The sequence below is a fragment of the Canis lupus genome, chromosome X, assembly GCF_011100685.1.
Source record: "Canis lupus familiaris isolate Mischka breed German Shepherd chromosome X, alternate assembly UU_Cfam_GSD_1.0, whole genome shotgun sequence".
NCBI classification, from domain to species: domain Eukaryota; kingdom Metazoa; phylum Chordata; class Mammalia; order Carnivora; family Canidae; genus Canis; species Canis lupus.
The window spans coordinates 76,303,318-76,322,306 of record NC_049260.1 but is presented as its reverse complement, the minus strand read 5'-3'; the positions used below and the strand labels follow the sequence as shown (position 1 = coordinate 76,322,306).

General features: G+C 40.1%; 1 protein-coding gene across 6 annotated transcripts; it reads left to right on the top strand.

The window, feature by feature from the left end:
• Positions 1–10,844: 10,844 nt before the first annotated feature.
• TCEAL6 (transcription elongation factor A like 6) lies at positions 10,845–13,634 on the top strand. Of its 6 annotated transcripts, none has more exons than XM_038587911.1 (4): positions 11,154–11,334; positions 11,886–11,955; positions 12,203–12,272; positions 12,767–13,634. In XM_038587911.1, exon 4 carries the CDS (start codon positions 12,794–12,796, stop codon positions 13,373–13,375), a length of 582 nt encoding a protein of 193 aa, XP_038443839.1. In that variant the 5' UTR covers positions 11,154–11,334; positions 11,886–11,955; positions 12,203–12,272; positions 12,767–12,793; the 3' UTR covers positions 13,376–13,634. The 6 variants fall into 6 exon arrangements, with proteins under 6 accessions (XP_038443837.1, XP_038443839.1, XP_038443841.1 ...); XM_038587913.1 differs by having other exon boundaries at positions 11,154–11,346; XM_038587909.1 differs by lacking the exons at positions 11,154–11,334; positions 12,203–12,272 and adding an exon at positions 10,845–10,977.
• The last annotated feature ends 5,355 nt before the right edge of the window (positions 13,635–18,989 follow it).

Sequence of the window (18,989 nt, the reverse complement as noted above, 5' to 3'; positions counted from 1 at the left end):
CTACTCCATCTTTGTCCTCTTCAGTTGGAATTGGCAGTGTTTCTGCTGCAGTGGCTGATTAGGTCTGTGGTTCACAACCATACTAATCTTATCAAATAATTGTTCCACCATACTCTTCGAACTTCTTTTCTTTCTTTTTCTTTTTCTTTCTTTTTTTTTTTTTTTTTTGCAATTTGGGTGGGCCACAGGTATTCCAAATATTTAAGCTCTGGTTCTTTTAGCTTAACAATTCCTTCCTTCTTCAATCACTTCTCTCTTTTCACATTGTATGATAAGCAGTCAAGAGGTAGCAAGATGCTCCTCCAACACTTTTCCCAGAAATATCTTCAGCTAAAAATTCATTTTTGTTGCTTGCAATTCCTACCTTCTACAAAACGCCAGAATATGAACAAAATTCAGCCAAGTTATTTGTCACCTCATAATAAGGATTGCCTTTTCTACATTGTCCAATAATATGTTCTTCATTCTGAGACTTCACAGAATGGCCTTTACCATCCATATTATTACCGACATTCTATGTATGATTATTTATGTATTATTCTCTAAGAAGATGAACACTTTATTTCCAGCACTCTTCTTTCCTTTCTGAGCCCTCACCACAATCAAGTTTAACAATCCTTTCAAGGCAACATTGGCTCTTTCTAGCATGCTTCAATATGTGAATTTTGGTGGGACACAGTCACTCCACAGCACCAATTTATTTTATTTTTCTCTTGTTGCCTACACTTTGGGTATCATATTGAAGAAATCATTGCCATATCCAGTGACATGAAATTTTCCCTACCTTTTTCTTCCAGGATTTTCAGTTTTAGTTCATATGTTGAAATTTTTGATCCATTTGAGTTAACTTTTTATAAGTGGTATAAGGTAAGTGCCCAACTTCATTTCTTTGGTTATGGATCGCCAGTTTTCCCAGTACTATGTATTGAAAAGACAGTCTTCTCCTTCCCCATTGAATAGAAAATAATTGGAATGAGAAATCCATTAAAGTATCTCAATGACGGACTTGAGCAGTCTGAAGAAGGAATTAGTAAACTTAAAAATAGGTAAATAAAAACTTCAAGTCTGAAAAATGAAACAAATTAAAATTAATGAGAGTATATATGAGTTAGGGACAGATAGGGTGAGGCAGGGAAAGATAAGGGAAAGGCCCAGAGCCAGGCTCCAATAATCTCCGGGCTTCCATAAATCCCAAGGACACTGAGATGCAACAAAAACAGAGATAAGGCAACAGAAACAGAGATAAGGCAGTAAATCTGGCCCCCGACTCCAAAATGCTGGGGAGTATCTTTCTTTGATGTCTATCAAGTAGTTACTGAGACTCAAAACAGTCATATGTCATTCACTCAAGACAGCACAATAAATCTCAAGGCCATCAACTCCCTAGTCAGGTTTTCTATAAAAGGCCAGCCAAAAAAACCTTCAGTGGCAATCCTGTCAGGTCCCCTCCTCACTTTTGGGAGCTTGCTCTGTATCTTTGCTTGATAAACTTCTATCACTTTACTCACCCTCCTTTGTCCACAAGATTCATTCTTCGACTCTGTGAGACAAGAACCAAGCTCTCATACATCATATAGAGATACTGAACATCGGGACACCATCAAGTATATCAACACAGACATAAGATGAATCACAGAAAGAGAAGAGAAAAAGAAAGCAACAAGGAAATACATTTGAAAATACAATAACCAAAACTTCTCAAATTTGATGAAAAACAATCATCTATAGCAGTCTTATAATAAGAAATCATGAAGATCAGAAAATAGTAGGAATTCATCTTCAGAATGCAGGAAAAAAATGAGTATTAACCAAGATTTCTTAATCAACAAATTTTCCTTTAAAAATTAAGTATTAATTAAGACATTCTCAGATAACAAATACTGAGATAATTTTTAAACAGTTTCACTGTTCTATAAGAAATATTAAGGTTGAAATCAAAGGACACTAGACGGTAACTTGAATCCACACTAAGAAATAAAGACCACTGGCAAGGTAAGTTAATGGGTAAATATGAAAGACAAAATGGTTGACTAAATAATGGCCTCTGAAAAGATATTCATATTGAAACCCTGTAACCTATAAATATTACCTTATATGGCAAAAACAGACTTTGATTGTGTGATTTTGTTAAGGATCTCAAGATGGAGAGATTATACTGGATTTTCTGGGTGGGGTCCAAATACAATCACAAGTGCTCTTATAAGGGAAAGACAGAAGGAAATTTTATATTGAAGAGGAAAAAAGTAATGTGATGATGCAAGCAGAAACATTTGAATATGCTACATTGATAACTTTGGAGATGGAGGAAGTGGACATAATCAAGAAATGCAGCTCTAGAAGCTGGAAAAGGCAGGAAATGGGTGAGCCCCTAAACTTTCCAGAGGCAGTATTGCCCTTGGTTAAACCTCATAAAATCATTTCAAATTTATGAACTCCAGCATTGTTAGAAAATAAACTTCTGTTGTTTAAGCCCTGAAGTTTGTGTTACTTTGTTACAGCAGCAATAAAATATTATTTTTTGTATATTTTTTGTATTGAACTTCGACTTGCCAACATATAGTATAACATTCAAGGCTCATCCCATCAAGTGCTCCCCTCAGTGCCTGTCACCCAGTCACCCCATACCCCTGCCCAATTCCCCTTCCACTACCCCCTGTTTGTTTCCCAGAGTTAGGAGTCCCTCATGCTTTGTCACCCTCTCCAATTTCCCCACTCAATATCCCTCCTTTCCCCTCTTATCCCTTTCACTATTTTTATATTCCCCATATGAGTGAAACCATATGATGATTGTCCTTCTCCGATTGACATACTTCACTCAGCATAATACTCTCCAGTTCCATCCACGTCGAAGCAAATGGTGGGTATTCATCATTTCTAAAAGCTGAGTAATATTCAATTGTATATATATACCACATCTTCTTTATCCATTCTTCTTGTGATGGACACCGAGGCTCCTTCCACAGTTTGGCTATTGTGAACACTGCTGCTATAAACATTGGGGTGCCGGTGTCCTGCGTTTCACTGCATCTGTATCTTTGGGGTAAATCCCCAGCAGTGCAATTGCTGGGGGTAGGGTAGCTCTATTTTTAACTCTATGAGGAAACTTCACACAGTATTCCAGAGTGGCTGTACCAGTTCACATTCCCACCAACAGTGCAAGAGGGTTCCTTCCCCTTTCTCCATATCCTCTCCAACATTTGTCGTTTCCTGTCTTTAATTTTCGCCACTCCCACTGGTGTGAGGTGGTATCTCTGTGGTTTTGATTTGCATTTCCCTGATGGCAAGTGATGCAAAGCATTTTCTCAGGTGCTTGTTGGCCATGTCTATGTCTTCTTTGGTGAAATTTCTGTTCATGCCTTTTGCCCATTTCATGATTGGATTGTTTTTTCTTTGCTGCTGAGTTTAATAAGTTCTTTATAGATCTTGCATACTAGCCCTTTATCTGATAGGTCATTTGCAAATATCTTCTCCCATTCTGTAGGTTGTCTTTTACTTTTGTTGACTGTTTCTTTTGCTGTGCAGAAGCTTTTGATCTTGATGAAGTCCCAATACTTCATTTTTGCTTTTGTTTCTTCCCTTCATAGATGTATCCTGCAAGAAGTTGCTGTGGCCAAGTTCACAAAGGGTGTTGTCCAGGTTCTCCTCTAGGATTTGATGGATTCTTGTCTCACATTTAGATCTTCCACCCATTTTGAGTTTATCTTTGTGTATGGTATAAGAGAATGGTCTACTTTCATTCTTCTGCATGTGGCTGTGCAATGTTCCCAGCACCATTTATTGAAGATACTTTTTTTTCCCCAGTGGATAGTCTTTCTTGCTTTGTCAAATATTAATTAACCATAGAGTTGAGGGCCCATTTCTGGGTTCTCTATTCTGTTCCATTGATCTATGTGTCTGTTTTTATGTCAGTACCACACTGTCTTGATGATCACAGCTTTGTAGTACAACCTGAAATACGGTATTGTGAGGCCCCTGGCTCTGGTTTTCTTTTTCAATATTCCTCTGGCTATTCAGGGTCTTTTTGATTCCACACAAATGTTAAGATGATTTGTTCCAACTCTCTAAAGAAAGTCCATGGTATTTTGATAGGGATTGCATTGAATGTGTAAATTGCCCTGGGTAGCATTGACATTGTCATAATATTAATTCTTCCAATACATGACCATGGAATATTTTTCCATCTCTTTGTGTCTTCCTCATTTTCTTTCAGAAGTGTTCTATAGTTTTTAGGGTATAGATCCTTTACATCTTTGGTTAGATTTATTACTGGGTATCTTATGCTTTTGGGTGCAATTGTAAATAAGATTGGCTCCTTAATTTCTCTTTCTTCAGTCTCATTGTTACTGTATATAAATGCCACTGATTTCTGGCCATTGATTTTATATCCTGCCACATTGCAGAATTGCTGTATGAGTTCTAGCAATCTTGGGGAGTAGTCTTTTGGGTTTCTATGTACAGTATCATGTCATCTCTGAAGAGGAAGAGTTTGACTTCTTCTTTGCCAATTTGAATGCCTTTTATTTCTTTTTGTTGCCTGATTGCTGAGGCTAGGACTTCTAGTACTATGTTGAATAGCAGGGGTGAGAGTGGACATCCCTGTCGTGTTCCTGATCTTAGGTGAAAGGTTCTCAGTTTTCCCCCATTGAGAATGATATTTGCTGTGGTCTTTTCATAGATGGCTTTTAAGATGCTGAGGAATGTTCCCTCTATCCTTACACTCTGAAGAGTTTTGATCAGGAATGGATGCTGTATTTTGTCAAATGCTTTCTCTGTATCTATAGAGCGGATCGTATGATTCTTGTTTTTTCTCTTGTTGATTGATATATCACGTTGTTTTATGAATGTTGAACCAGCCTTGCATCCTGGGGATAAATCCCACTTGATAATGGTGAATACCAAAGAAAAAAGAGCTTTAAATGATACACGGGACCAGATGGATTTCACAGATATTTACAAAACTTTACATCTGAATGCAACTGGATACATATTCTTCTGAAGTGCACATGGAACTTTCTCCAGAATAGACCACATACTGGGTCATAAATCAGGTCTCAACTGATGCCAAAAGATTGGGATTTTCCCCTACATGTTTTCAGACCATAATGCTTTGAAACTAGAACTAAATCAAAAGAAGAAATTTGGAAGAAACTTAAACACTTGGAGGTTAAAGAGCCTCCTGCTAAAAGATGAATGGATCAACCAGGAAATTAGAGAAGAATTAAAAAGATTCATGAAAACTAATGAAAATGAAGACACATCCATTCAAAATCTTTGAGATACAGCAAAAGCAGTCCTAAGAGGGAAATACATCGCAATATAAGCATCCCTCAAAAAATTGGAAAAACTCAAATACACAAGCTAAACTTGCACCCAAAGGAACTGGATAAATAACAGCAAATAAAACCTACACCAAGCAGAAGAAGACAGATAATAAGGATTCGAGCAGAACTCAATGAAATAGAGACCAGAAGAACTGTAGAACAGATCAACAAAACCAGGAGTTGGTTCTTTGAAAGAATTAATAAGATAGATTACCATTAGCTAGCCTTATTAAGAAGAGAAAATACTGAATACTCAATACTTAATACTTAATACTCAAATTAATAAAATCATAGATGAAAGAGGAGATATCATAACCAATACCAAGGAAATACAAAGGATTTTAAAAACGTATTATGATCAGCTATATGCCAATACATTAGGCAATTTAGAAGAAATGGATGTTTTTCTGGAAAGTAATAAAAATATTAATATAGACAATATAAATGTATGTTTGTGACTCTTCCCTATTTGATTTAAAAGAAAACTGCATAAAACAATAATTATAAAACAGTATTTATGGGTATACAATAGCTTAAATGTGTAGTTTCTATGACATTAATAGAACAAAGGAGGAAGGAGGGAATGGAGATAGAACAAACTTTTTAATAGTATTGAAATTAAGTTAAGAATTGAGAAAATGTGATTGTTTTAAGATGTTAATTTTAATCCATAGGGCAACCACTAAGAAAATAATTTCTTAAATCTTCTAAAAACAACAGAGAATTAAAATGGCATACTAAAAATGTATTTTAGGGAATACCTGGGTGGCTCAGCAATTGAGTGTCTGCCTTCGGCTCAGGGCATAGTTCTGGAGTTCTGGGATGAAATGCCACATCTGGCTCCCTGCAGGGAGCCTGCTTCTCCCTCTGCCTATGGCTCTGCCTCTTATCTGTGTCTCTCATGAATAAATAAATAAATAAATAAATAAATAAATCTTTTAAAAATAATAAAATAAAATAAAATAAATAAAAATGTACTTTAAAAAGAATGCAATAGTGGAGAAATAAAGGAGCAAAAAAGACAGACATATAGAAAACAAATAGCAAGATGGCAGGTGTAAATCATAACTTACCCATGATTCCATTAAATGCAAATTGATTAAACACTCCACTCAAAGGGCAGAAATTGGCAAAATGAGGCAAAAAAATGCATAATCCAACTTCATACTATCTACAAGAAAAACACTTTAGATTCAAAGAAATAAATAGAATGAAAGTAAAAGGAATAAAATATATATACCATGTAAAAGGCAATGAAAAGAGAAGTGGCTATTTTAACATCAGGCAAAATAGCCTTTAAGACAAAAAATGCTATTGGAGAACAAGAAAGATATTTCATAATAACAAATTCAATCTATCAGGAATATATTAAAGCATATATAAGACATATATAAACATATATAAACGTCAAAATACATGAAGCAAAAACTGCCAGAAAAGAAAAAAAGGGAAAACAGACAATTTGATGATAGTAACTGGGGACTTCAAATGACATTTTAAAAACTGGATGGAGCAAGTAGGAAGAATATCAGTAAGAAAACAAGACAGTTGAATAAAACTACAAACCAACTAGCATAACAGACATCTCTAAAATACACCTAACAACATCAAAATACACATTCTTGTCAAGCATCTGTGGAACTTTCTATTAGATAGACCACATAGGAGGCCATAATAAAATACCACATAAATTTAAAAGGATTGAAATCATACAAATACAATTCTCTGAGAATAATAATAGAATTAAGTTAGCAATCAAAAACATACGGAAACCTGTAAAACCTACTAACATGTAGAAATTGAATAGTATATTTACATTTAGTCAGAACAAATCATGAGAGAAATCAGAAACTACTTTGAGATGAATAAAAATGAAAACACAACATACTGCAACTTATGGGATATAGGTAGAAGGGAAGAAACTTAGAGGGAAACTTACAGATGTTTATTTTTTATATTTTATTTAGACATTCATGAGAGACACAGAGAGACAGAGGCAGAGACAGAGGCAGAGGGAGAAGCAGGCTCCATGCAGGGAGCCCAATGTGGGACTCTATCCCAGGACCTCAGGATCATGACCTAAGCTGAAGGCAGACGCTCAACCGCTAAGCCACCCAGGTGTCCTAGGAAATGGTTATATTAAAAATATGAAAATCTCAAATCAATAATTTAAACTCTTACCTTAAATCGCTAGAAAAAATCAGCTTAAAACCAAAGAAGTCATAAGGAAGGAAACAGTAAAGAGTAGAGTCAAAATAAATGAAATAAAGAATATTAAAACAATAGAGAACATCACTAAAACCAAAAGTTGCTTTGAAAATAGAAGAAAAAAACTGACTAGATCAGTTATAGCTAGACCTACCAAGAAAAAAAGGATAAGGATTCAAATTATTAAAGTCAGAATGAAAGAAGGGACATGACTCTTAACTCTAAAAGTTTACAAAGAATTATACAGTAATACTATGAACAGCTGTATGATAATAAGTAAGACAAGAAAGATCAAAGGGAAAAATTCCAATAAAGACACAAACTACCAACACTGACAAATAGGAATAGAAAGAAAAGTAACCTTACTGAAAATGGCAATGGAATTATGAGCCTTGACTCCAAAAGCAACAAACAAGCTGGGAAAAAGTATCAGAATCAACTTTTGTAGAACTATGGAGTCTAGTAAAATAAAAAGTGTAACAACCAGGAGGAAATTTGGTGAAAAAGGAGGTTGCTGCTTTGCGGTAAGAAATTTTAAATCATCTGCCTATCACCTGCCATGGTCAGCAATCTGTCCATGACAGCTTGTTATCCTGATTTACATTGCTAGTGCCAGAGGGAAGAATAGACATCCTATTTTTTTAGAATTGTGGTTGTGGGTCTTAGTCTACCTGGCAGTTCCCTTAAAGATGAGCACAAAAACTTCCCTTTGTCATATGAGACAGATCATTCCTTGGATTGGAACTGGGGCAGCTTCCTGGGTGACTTTTGCCAAAAACATTTAAAGTCATGGGTATTGCCCACAACAGCCTGGGGCAAAGAACATTTGGGATAAGCAATAGACAGATTGATAAGTCTTAGTATGAGTAGTTGGGGAAAAGAACTACATGAAGGAACAAGCAAGCACTTTTAAAAACTCACATATCCCAAGGAATCAAATAGTATATGTCCATACCTAAGATTCAACTCATGTTCAGAAAAGGCCAGAGAAGACCCTAAACATTCACCTTGGGCTGGCCTTAAGGTTCTGCAGAAGCAGAAAGTAAAGCATTAAAAATACTTCAACTCAGAGCTTATCTGCAAAGATAGGGAAATTCTTTTCCTTCTGTTAGCTCTACACATTTAAAATAACTTTGTCCAAATACCAGTTGATTACTTAGCTAATCAGACACAGACTTCAGTGGACACACATGATAAAGAATACAGAATTTACAAAAATATTTTTATTTATCTTAAAGATTTTATTTATTTATTCATGAGAGACACAGAAGGAGGGTCAGAGACATAGGCAGAGGGAGAAGCAGGCTCCTTGCAAGGGGCCCGATGTGAGATTCAATCCTGGACCCTGGGATCACACTCTGAGCCAAAGGTAGACACTCAACCGCTGAGTCATCCAGATGTCCCCAAAAATATTTTTAAAAGTCACTAAACAAAGAAACAATCCACAACAAAGAAACAAACCCTGGAAAGTGGGAGGATCTAATTTACAGAGTTGACATTTTCCAATATACAAAACATCCAGATTCCAATACAAATTGTAAGGCAGTCTACGGCCATACCACCCTGAACGCGCCCGATCTCATCTGATCTCGGAAGCTAAGCAGGGTCGGGCCTGGTTAGTACTTGGATGGGAGACAAATTGTAAGGCATATGAAGAAACAAGAAAGTATGATCTATTTGTAGGAAAGAAAAATTATTAGACTGAATATAAGAAGGTTCATGTGTTGAACAAACTAGGTAAAATTTTGAATCAACTGTCTGAAATATGCTCCAAGGAAAAACGGAAAAGAGCTAAAAAGCTAAAGGAAACCTTGGACAAAGAACTAAGGAAATGAGGAAAAAATGCCCTAGCAAATATAAACTATTAGCAGAGAAATAGAATATATAGATAAAAATTATTAAAAGGAAACCAAATAGAAATTCTGGAGCTGAAAATAACTGAAATGAAAAGCTCACTAGAGAGGCTTGGCAGCATATTTGAGCTGGTAGAAGAAAGAATCAGTTAGCCTGAAGATAGATCAGTTGAGATTATCCAGTTTGAGAAGCAAAAAAGTAAAAAGGATGAAGAATTAACAAAGAACCAGGAGACACAATGAAGCATACTTAACAAATGTGTGATAAGAATCCCAGAAAGAAAAGCAAAACAGGAATAAAGAATTTTTGAACAAATAAAAGCTAAAAATTACTCATTAGGGGACACCCAATCTATGTATCCAAGAAGTTCAGTTAACTCCAATCAGGATAAACATGATCCAAATCATGACACATTATAGTCACATTGTCAAAACAAAATATATGGTATTACACTGTAGCAACTATAGTTTTGGCAATTTTCTAGTTTTTGAGTTCAGTGGTGGTGTCACAGTATGAAAGAGGGAAGGGGGGGTCCCTGGGTGGCGCAGCGGTTTGGCGCCTGCCTTTGGCCCAGGGCGCGATCCTGGAGACCCGGGATCGAATCCCACATCAGGCTCCCGGTGCATGGAGCCTGCTTCTCCCTCTGCCTATGTCTCTGCCTCTCTCTCTCTCTGTGTGTGACTATCATAAATAATAGGAAAAAAAATGAAAGAGGGAAGGGAAAAAATAAAGGGAAGGAAAGGAAAGAGGGACAAAGGGTTAATGGTAAGACTAAGTTGTAGACCAAGAATTATGATAAATTTGTTCATCAGTTATCCATTAAAAATAATTTATTTATTTTGTTTTAAAAATATTTTATTTATTTGAGAGAGTGAACAAAAGACAAAGTACCAGCTAGGTAAGAGGAAGAGGGAGAAGTAGACTCCCCGCTGAGCAGTGATCCTCCCCACCACCCCACCACCCCGCATGGGGAGCTCCATCCTAGGACTCTAGGATCATGACCCCAACTCAAGGCAAACACTTAACCCACTGAGCCACTCAAGTGTCCCTTAAAAAACATTTTAATGCTTTCTTTTTTTAGCCATCTGATATTCTGCATGAGAACAGGTCAAATATTGGAGTGCAAGTTTCAAGTGTGAAGAAAAGTAAACAGAGAAGGTGAGAAGGAAGTTGCTGAAAGAAGGTTGGGGTATATGGATTTTGAGTTGCTTCAAGGGCATTCAAGTAGTGGTATCCAATAGACAGTTGACAAAGAGGGTCTGGGGCTAAGGGGAAGAAATAGCCTGGAGATGGAGATTTGAGAATTATCGGTGTTTAGAGGGAAATGAACAGAAGGCACTCAGGGAGAGCGAACTTGAGGATTGAGGAGAGAGGAGGCCCAGGAACACAGCTACTCAAGGTGGCAGCGCCGCTTCCTGGCCGGCACTACTACCTGGGCTCTGGAGTCAGGCAGAACGGGTCTTGAAAGCTGCTTGTGGTACACAGTTGCTGAGCACTCCCGGCAAAGTCGGGTACCCTCCCTGTGATCAGCAGTCGCACCTGGCAATGACGTGCATCTCAGAGGGATGCTGTACGAGGACCTGCGATGCGCCAGGTAAAGCACTTGCAGTTGGGAAGACTCCCCGCTCCTGCTGTCTGTGACTCCCCCTTGGCCATCCCCTCCCCCACCGTCTTTTTCTGACTGGTCCCTTGGGGATGGGGCTGAGGAGGCGGGGCGGGGGGGGGGGGACAGAGCTCGGGTGACGCGGGGCTCACGTGACTGGCCGGGCGCCGACGTGGGCCGCAGCCCGGGCGCCCGCCCGCTCGCCCGCCTACCCTGCGGTCCCGTCCCTGCGCTGTCGGTTTCCGTCACCCGCACGGAACCAGCTACCTGAGCTGCCCGGGCGGCTGACGAGGGGCGAGCGGGCTTCGGCGAGCCCGAGGAGGCGCAGGTCTGCCCGGGGCCCCGCAGGTCAGTGTGAAGGTGGGCGCTGCGGGCAACCCTGAGCAAGGGTGGAGGTGGATGGGAGTAGGAACCGGGAGCAGCACGGAGCAGGAAGGGGTCCGGGAGGTTGGTGAGGATGGGGGGCGCAGCGCAGATGTGGGCAGGTGGGGAGGAGCACCCCATAGCAGGCCCCGCTGCTGCCTCCTCCATGCCCCTCCTCTGCGCCCTTCACCCGTTTTTGGACCTGAAATTGAGGGGGGGGGGCGCCCCGCAGTGCGACAGTGAAATGTAGACATATTCTAGAAATAACCCCTTCTCACACTCTGTACCTAAAAGGAAATACTGACCTCAGTGGAAAGGGGGTGGGCTGGGCGGCTTGCTTGCAGAGGAGGGGGACACAGCGACCCAAACAGTTCTGAAAGCATCCTGGTCTGGACCTGAGGCATGAAAAGTAATGGCGGCTGGGATGCGGGGGAGGTAGGAGAGGGAAATGTTGCATGAGGAGAGCCCAGATTCAGGGAAGAAACCTCAGTCGGTTGAGTGCACAGGCCCTGCCCCTGTCTTCCGTCTGTCTGCAGGTCTGTGTGTCTGTCCCCAGCACTCTGCAAGGCTAGAAAAGGAAGAGGAACCTGTCCAGAATCCCTGCAGGTGAGTGAAAGGGGGAAGAGGCTCTGAGCAGGGATGTTAGTGGGGAGAGTGTAGAGGGCAGAATTTTAGGCCCCCACTTATCATCCCCCCACCACAAATATTGCATACACTTGCCAGGGAAATGGTTGGGAGGAATGGTGGGGTAAATGGTGTGCAGAAGACACTTGGAGGGTTGGGATTCAGAAAAGGGACCCAAGCCTTTGTGCATCCACTGAATGCCCAGCCCCTATCTCCTGTCTGTTTGCAGTTCTTAGTGTTTGTTCCCAATTCTCTACAACACTAGAAAAGGAAGCGTTACCTGTCTTGAATTCCTGCAGGTCAGTGAAATAAGAGGGTCTCTGGGCAGGAACCCAGAGCAGTGGGGAGGGAGTGTGGAGGGTACAGCATGGGCAGAATTTGGAGTCTCATTACTTGCAAGGCTAGAAAAGTAGGAGGAACCTGTCCAGAATCCCTGCAGGTGAGCAAAAGGGAGGAAGGGCACTGGACAGGAACGGTGTGGGGAGGGTGTAGAGGGCACACCGAATGCAGAATTTGAGGTCCCCACTGCCCATCCTCCATACCACGCTGAAGGATAGTACAGAAGGTGGTAGGGCCTGCCAGGGAAATGGTTGGCTCTCACATGTTGGAGGAATTGTAGGGTAAAAGGTGGGTAGAAAACACACTTGGAGGGCTTGGCCAGGTCAAGAGAACCCAGCCAAGGGGAAGGATGCCAGTACTATCAGCACCTGCATTCCACCTCCAAGCCCTCAGTCTCCCTTGTCTCCTTTGTCTTCTCTTCCCTCTCCTACCCCACCACACCCCACCCCCTAAGACAAGGAAAAGAAGGGGAAATCTCAACATGGAAAAACTCTACAATGAAAATGAAAGAAAGCTGGAAATCAAGGGACAGCCAGAAGATGAAGTAGAGCCTGAAGATGAAGGAAAATCAGATGAGGAAGAAAAGCTGGAAGAGGAAGGGAAGCCAGGGCATGAGGGAAAGCTCCAGAATCAGGGACAGCCAGATGATGAGGGAAAGCAAGAAAAGCAGGGCAAGTCTGAAAATGAGGGAAAACCACACGGTGAGGGCAAGCCAGGATCCCAGGCAAAGCCTGAGGGTGAGCCACGGGCTGCCGAAAAGCGCCCAGCTGAAGATTATGTGCCGAGGAAAGCAAAAAGAAAAACGGACAGGGGGACGGACGACTCCAAGGACTATCAGGAGGACTTACAGGAAAGGCACTTGGGAAGTGAGGAGATGATGAGAGAATGTGAAGATATTTCAAGGGCTCAGGAAGAGTTAAGGAAAAAACAGAAAATGGGTGGTTTTCATTGGATGCAAAGAGATGCACAGGATCCATTTGCCCCAAGGGGGCAACGAGGTGTCAGGGGGGTGAGGGGCGGAGGTAGAGGCCAAAGGGGTTTACATGATATCCCATATCTTTAATGCCTTTGGTCTTTAATTCTAACTTCTCTAATGAGAATATTGCTGACCCTGCTTTCCCTGGCAGGCATTTGCCAGGCTATGTGCTTTATAACCTTAAGCTGAAATTTTGTTTTAGGTGTCACTCTTATTACCAGAAGCCTTTTGATCCAACTATTATGCTCTCTGCCTTTCAGTAGGTAATTTTTATCCATGTGCATGGAAGAGGTGTTCATGGTACATTGCAAAATAACAATAAAATAAAACCATTTTTAGAACCTCATATGCAGTACCAGCCCATTTTTGTAAAAATATGTTTGCATAATGCATTTGTGCACTGACAGAACTCTGAAAGTATGTTATACTAAAAAGTAAGCAATTATTTTTCCCATATGGTAGCCAAAAATAGCTCTCACCCATACTCAAAAATGAGTTCAATCACCTCATGGTAGGTACTTTTGTGCCATTCCTCTGCAGGTGTGCCCATCCCCATGTCTTCCCCAGTTGTATCCATGCCAGTGAGCACTGCTGCTCCTTCTGAGTCCTGTACTGTCCTATGGCTCCCACCATGGTGTGATTCTTTTTTTTTTTTTGGTTACTCATCTCTTTTCCCTAAAGGATCTATTAATTATGTCTGTCATAATTTAAAAATAACTAAAATCAGAAAACAATATATGGCAAATGATTGAACTGTTCAGTGAGTTTAAGAAGGCAGTGAAGACACTTAAAAAAATTCCTGTTGTCAGAATGTACAATAATAGGTAAAACTCACATTTTCTGGGACTAATAAAGGAATCAACCTGACAGTTATAACAGACCCACTGTTATAAGGGTCAATGTTGTCATCTGTGAAATGGGGATATTACTTGTCTCATGGGCCTGCCAAGTGGATCAAATGAGGTACTGAGTATGTGAAGTGTGTTGTAACCCAGCCTCTTATGTATTAACCAGATACTTATGTGTGTGTGGAGAGGGTGGTGGTGGTGGCTCCCACAACATTGCCATGCAGCAGCACATAGCTGGATGGAATCAGACACGGAGCAAGCCTGAAGGAGGTCCCACCTATGCCCACTAACAAGTCTAGGCAGCTAGAAGATGAATGCCATTGTCTCCTGGATACTTCTATATCTGCTGGGCACTGTGCCCTTTCTCCTGAGTTCTGTACCCATTACTGATAGAGTCTCATGAGCTGGAGGCCTTAAGGTGCCAAAGCCCTATCAATTTCTCTAGAGCCAATGTCCACCCACCCTTGACACTTATAGAAGTGTGAATAAATCTCTTTCCCCACTTGAGTTACAGTTATTCAGTTATCTGTGAGTATCCCGCTAGTGCTACTTGGTATTCTAATCTCTTTTATTTTTTAGCAAAATGATCATATATGTGTATTTTTTTTGTTTATGGGTTTTTGCATACATGAATATCCTCATCAAATTCAGATATTGCAGCCTAGGCCAGGAAAAAAAATCTGTATAATAAAAGCTGTGCTAGGGCCCTTGGGTGGCTCAGTTAGTTAAGGGTCTGACTTCAGCTCAAGTAATGATCTCAGGGTCCTGGAATAGAGCCCCATGTTGGGCTCTATACTCAGCAGAGAGTCTGCTCATCCCTCTGCTCTTCCTCCTGGCATAGGTGCTCTCTCTCTCTCTCTCTCTCTCAAATAAATAAAAATCTTTTTTAAAAAGTGTGCTATTCTTACAGGTTAATATCTGCAAACTCTCTTTCCTAGGTTGAGTTCTTTCCAAGGAAACTTGTCAGGCCCCACTTTAGCAATTGATCAAACCCTTAAACATATTTGATTTTTAGATCTTTATTTGTGAACATGTGGTACATGGACCAGCTTATCAGTATCACGTGAGAGTCGTTTATAAATGCAGAATCTCAGGCCCTACCTCAGACTTACTGAGTTAGAATCATTTTAACAAGATTCCCAGGTTATTCCTATGCACATTGAAGTTTGAGAACCACTGACCTGGCAGCCCTGGTGGCGCAACGGTTTAGTGCCGCCTGCGGCCCAGGGAGTGATCCTGGAGACCCTGGATCAAGTCCCATGTCAGGCTCTCTGCATAGTGCCTGCTTCTCTCTCTCTGCCTGTGTCTCTGCCTCTGTGTGTGTGTGTCAATAAAATAAATAAAGTCTTTAAAAATTTTTAAATAAAGAGAGAACCACTGACTTAGATGGAGACTCTTAAGGCTCTCTCTACCCCAACTTCCCATAAAATATGTGCCTGAAAGGATAAATATATGCACCATATAAGAAATACATCACAGATAATTAAATAGACCTATGTTTGTCAAACTGTAGTTAGCCTTCCCTGCATTGCTAGGTCTTGAAATTAATTCAGTGGGTCAAGATTTGCAGATTGTTAAGGAGGTAGGATAAGGGCAAATAGAAAATATCAAATTGCATTGCAGGTATGGTGAATATTAAATGAAAATTGTATTTCTTATGTGTGTAATATGAGTTGTGATAAAAATATATTTCTAACTGTAGACTATAGTTTTAAAAGAACTGAGAAACACTCTATTGAATTATTTGCATCTCAAAACACAACCAGTCCATTTCATATTTGTATCCCTAGTGCCCAACACAGTACCTGACAAACAGTAGGTATTTAATAAAAGGATAAATAATAATGACTAATTCAGGAACCCTACTCTTTGCCCCAAGCTTAGCCCCTATCTACATAATTAACTTTGAACAAATAATTTTAATTGTCTAATAGGGTTTACCAGCCCAAGGAGAGATCCTGGGCTGGAAAGAGTAGAACTTCTCAACCCCAGGAAGACAGTCTCTGTAAAGTGAAACTAAATAACTGTGGTATCTGTGCTATAAAGCTACCCAGTGGAGGACTCTGTATGCCACAGGAGCACAGTGTCATAAAGGAACACTATGCCTGCCAGGGTGGGAGGCCAGGGTAAGGAGCTGCCCTGGAAGGGTAACAGTTGAGCTACCTGTAGTTCTTTCTGGCATGACCTTTCTCCAGTTAGCCTGTGGGAATCAGGGCCTTAGATTTTAGAGACAACATATATCATATTGGTTTTGAGCTTGGACTTCATATGGTTTCCAATTTTAAGTGGTACCCAGAGCTATAGTGCAAGTTTCTCGGACACTTCAGCCTCATAACCCTGCAAACCCAATTGTATTATATTCTTGCTATACAGAGTCTATGAAACCTTAAAAATACCCAATAATAGAATTAAAAAACACACTCCTTTACTTTTTGAGCAAACCATGCCCTCTTCCTTTAGCAATTAGTCTCCATTCGAGAAGCAGCTCAGTTGGGCTTGCTACCAGACCCTGGTAGAGACTTAACACCTGGTATTAATTTTCTGTATGAATGAGACACGCATTATGAACTTGTTTCTGTTTATTCTGTTGAATAATAAAGTTTTGTGTGAGCACCAACAAATGGACTAAAAGACTGGACTTGGGCATATCAAAATGGCACAATGGCCTCACGGGAGTTCCTCATAACCTGTTAGAAGAAGGTTAAAATGATGATCCAGCTTGTGGATGTATCTTCTTGGTGCATTGACAGAAAATGTAAATGGATGTCTTCTGCACTATAACCCCACTCAGGGATGACTCAGAAAAACAGTGGGAAAGAAACATGCTACCATTGGGTGGAATGCTATATGGTTCACATGGTTGTTGTCTTTGTATGTAACTCTTCATGGCTGTAGGTATGCATCTGTTATGACCCATCTGCAGTGATGAAAAGATTAATTAGGGACTTTGGAAAGAATTAATTGGAAAATTAATAATCGCAGATATTTATATCCCATGATATAATAATTTGCTATTGCACAACAAATTACCACACACTTAGGTTAACAAAACATTGATTTATTAGTTCACATATTAGTAGGCAAGAGATCTTGCACAGTATGATTGTGATTTCTGCTCAGGGTCTCACAAGGCTGACATCCAGGTGTTTTCAGAATTCAGTTCTTTGCAGCTATAGGATGGTGGTACTGCCTTTTTTTTTGCTGGCTATCAGCTGAGCTGTTTTCAGCTTATAAAAGCTTCAATTCTTTACCACAAGGCTCACTCCATTTTCAAGCCAGCAACAGTGCATTAACTCTTTCTCATGCTTCTAATCTCTGACTTCTTTGTATCTGACTCTAGACCCCTATTTAAAGGAATTATGTAGGGTGGCACCGGTGGTGCAGCAGTTTAGCGCCGCCTGCAACCCAGGGTGTGATCCTGGAGACCCTAGATCGAGTCCCACGTCAGGCTCTTTGTGTGATGCCTGCTTCTGTCTATGCCTCTCTCTGTCTCTATAAATAAGTAAAATCTTTTTAAAAAGTAAAGGGATGATGTAGGGTGCCTGGGAATTAATCTGACTCCTTATTTTGCCTCAGGTCATGATCTTAGGGTTGTGAGATCGAGTCCCGCATTGGCCTCTGCACTGGGCATGGAGTCTGCTTAAAATTCTGTCTCTCCCTCTCTAAAAAAAAGTGGGGGGTGGGTGATGTGATTAGGTCAGGACCACCCAGATAATTTTCTTATGTTAAAGTCAACTGATTTGAGGCTCTAATTATATCTGCAGTTGGTTTCACAGAAACACATGGATTAGTGCTTGATTAAATAACTGGAAGAAGGTGTGTATGCAATGCCAGCTGGCAATTTGGTAGGCAATCCTAAAATAATGCCTACCACAGTTCACCTTCTGATTCCTGAAGATTCATTTCCTTCCCAAATGCAAAAACTATTGAACTTCTCCCAAGGTTCACAAGAATCTCATCCCATTACAGCATTAGTTCAGAAGTCAAAAATCTCATCATCTAAACCACCTAAACCAGATTTGTATGAGGATCCTAGGCATAATCTGCTACATAGAGTTTCTGAATATATTACTCTCCATCTTAAACTCCATAGGCCCATACACTAAGTGGTCATGGTGACTGAGTTGGATACTATGACTGGGCTCCACAACATAGCCTTCCTAATTACCAAGGCTGACCCGGCTACTGCCACTGCCAGGTGTCCAAAACTCCCACAGCAGAGGACAATGCTGACCTGTATATTTGGCACCATTTCCTGGTGCAACCAACTAACTTCCAAGTGGTAAACTGATTACATTGGAGCCCTTCTTTCACAGAGGAGTCAGAATATTTTTTCTTATAGTAATAGATATGCATATCTGATAAGAAGTTGCCTTTATTGTCCATAACACCTCTGTCAACATAAACATGTCTTAGCTACCTGAGTAGTGCCACACACAAAATCACCAAAATCATTCAACCAAGGACTTAAATTTGCTGTAAAAGATAAAAAGAAATGGGCTCAATATCACAGAATTTACTAATCTCTGACTTACTTTATTGTGAAGATTCAGTAACAATTCTTTTGTAAATGTTTGGTAAAAATTCAGCAGTGAAGTCATCTGGCCCTGGTCTTTTAATTGTGGGTATTTTTTTTTTTTTACTACTAATTGAATCTCTTTACCTGTTATAAGTCTATTCATTAATATATTTCTTCATTTCAATGGAAGTGTAAATGACATACAATATTATATTAGTTTCAAGGATATAACACACTGACTTGACATTTCCATACATTGCAAAATGATCACCACATTAAATCTACTTACCATCTGTCACCATACAAAGTTAATACAATATTATTGACTATATTC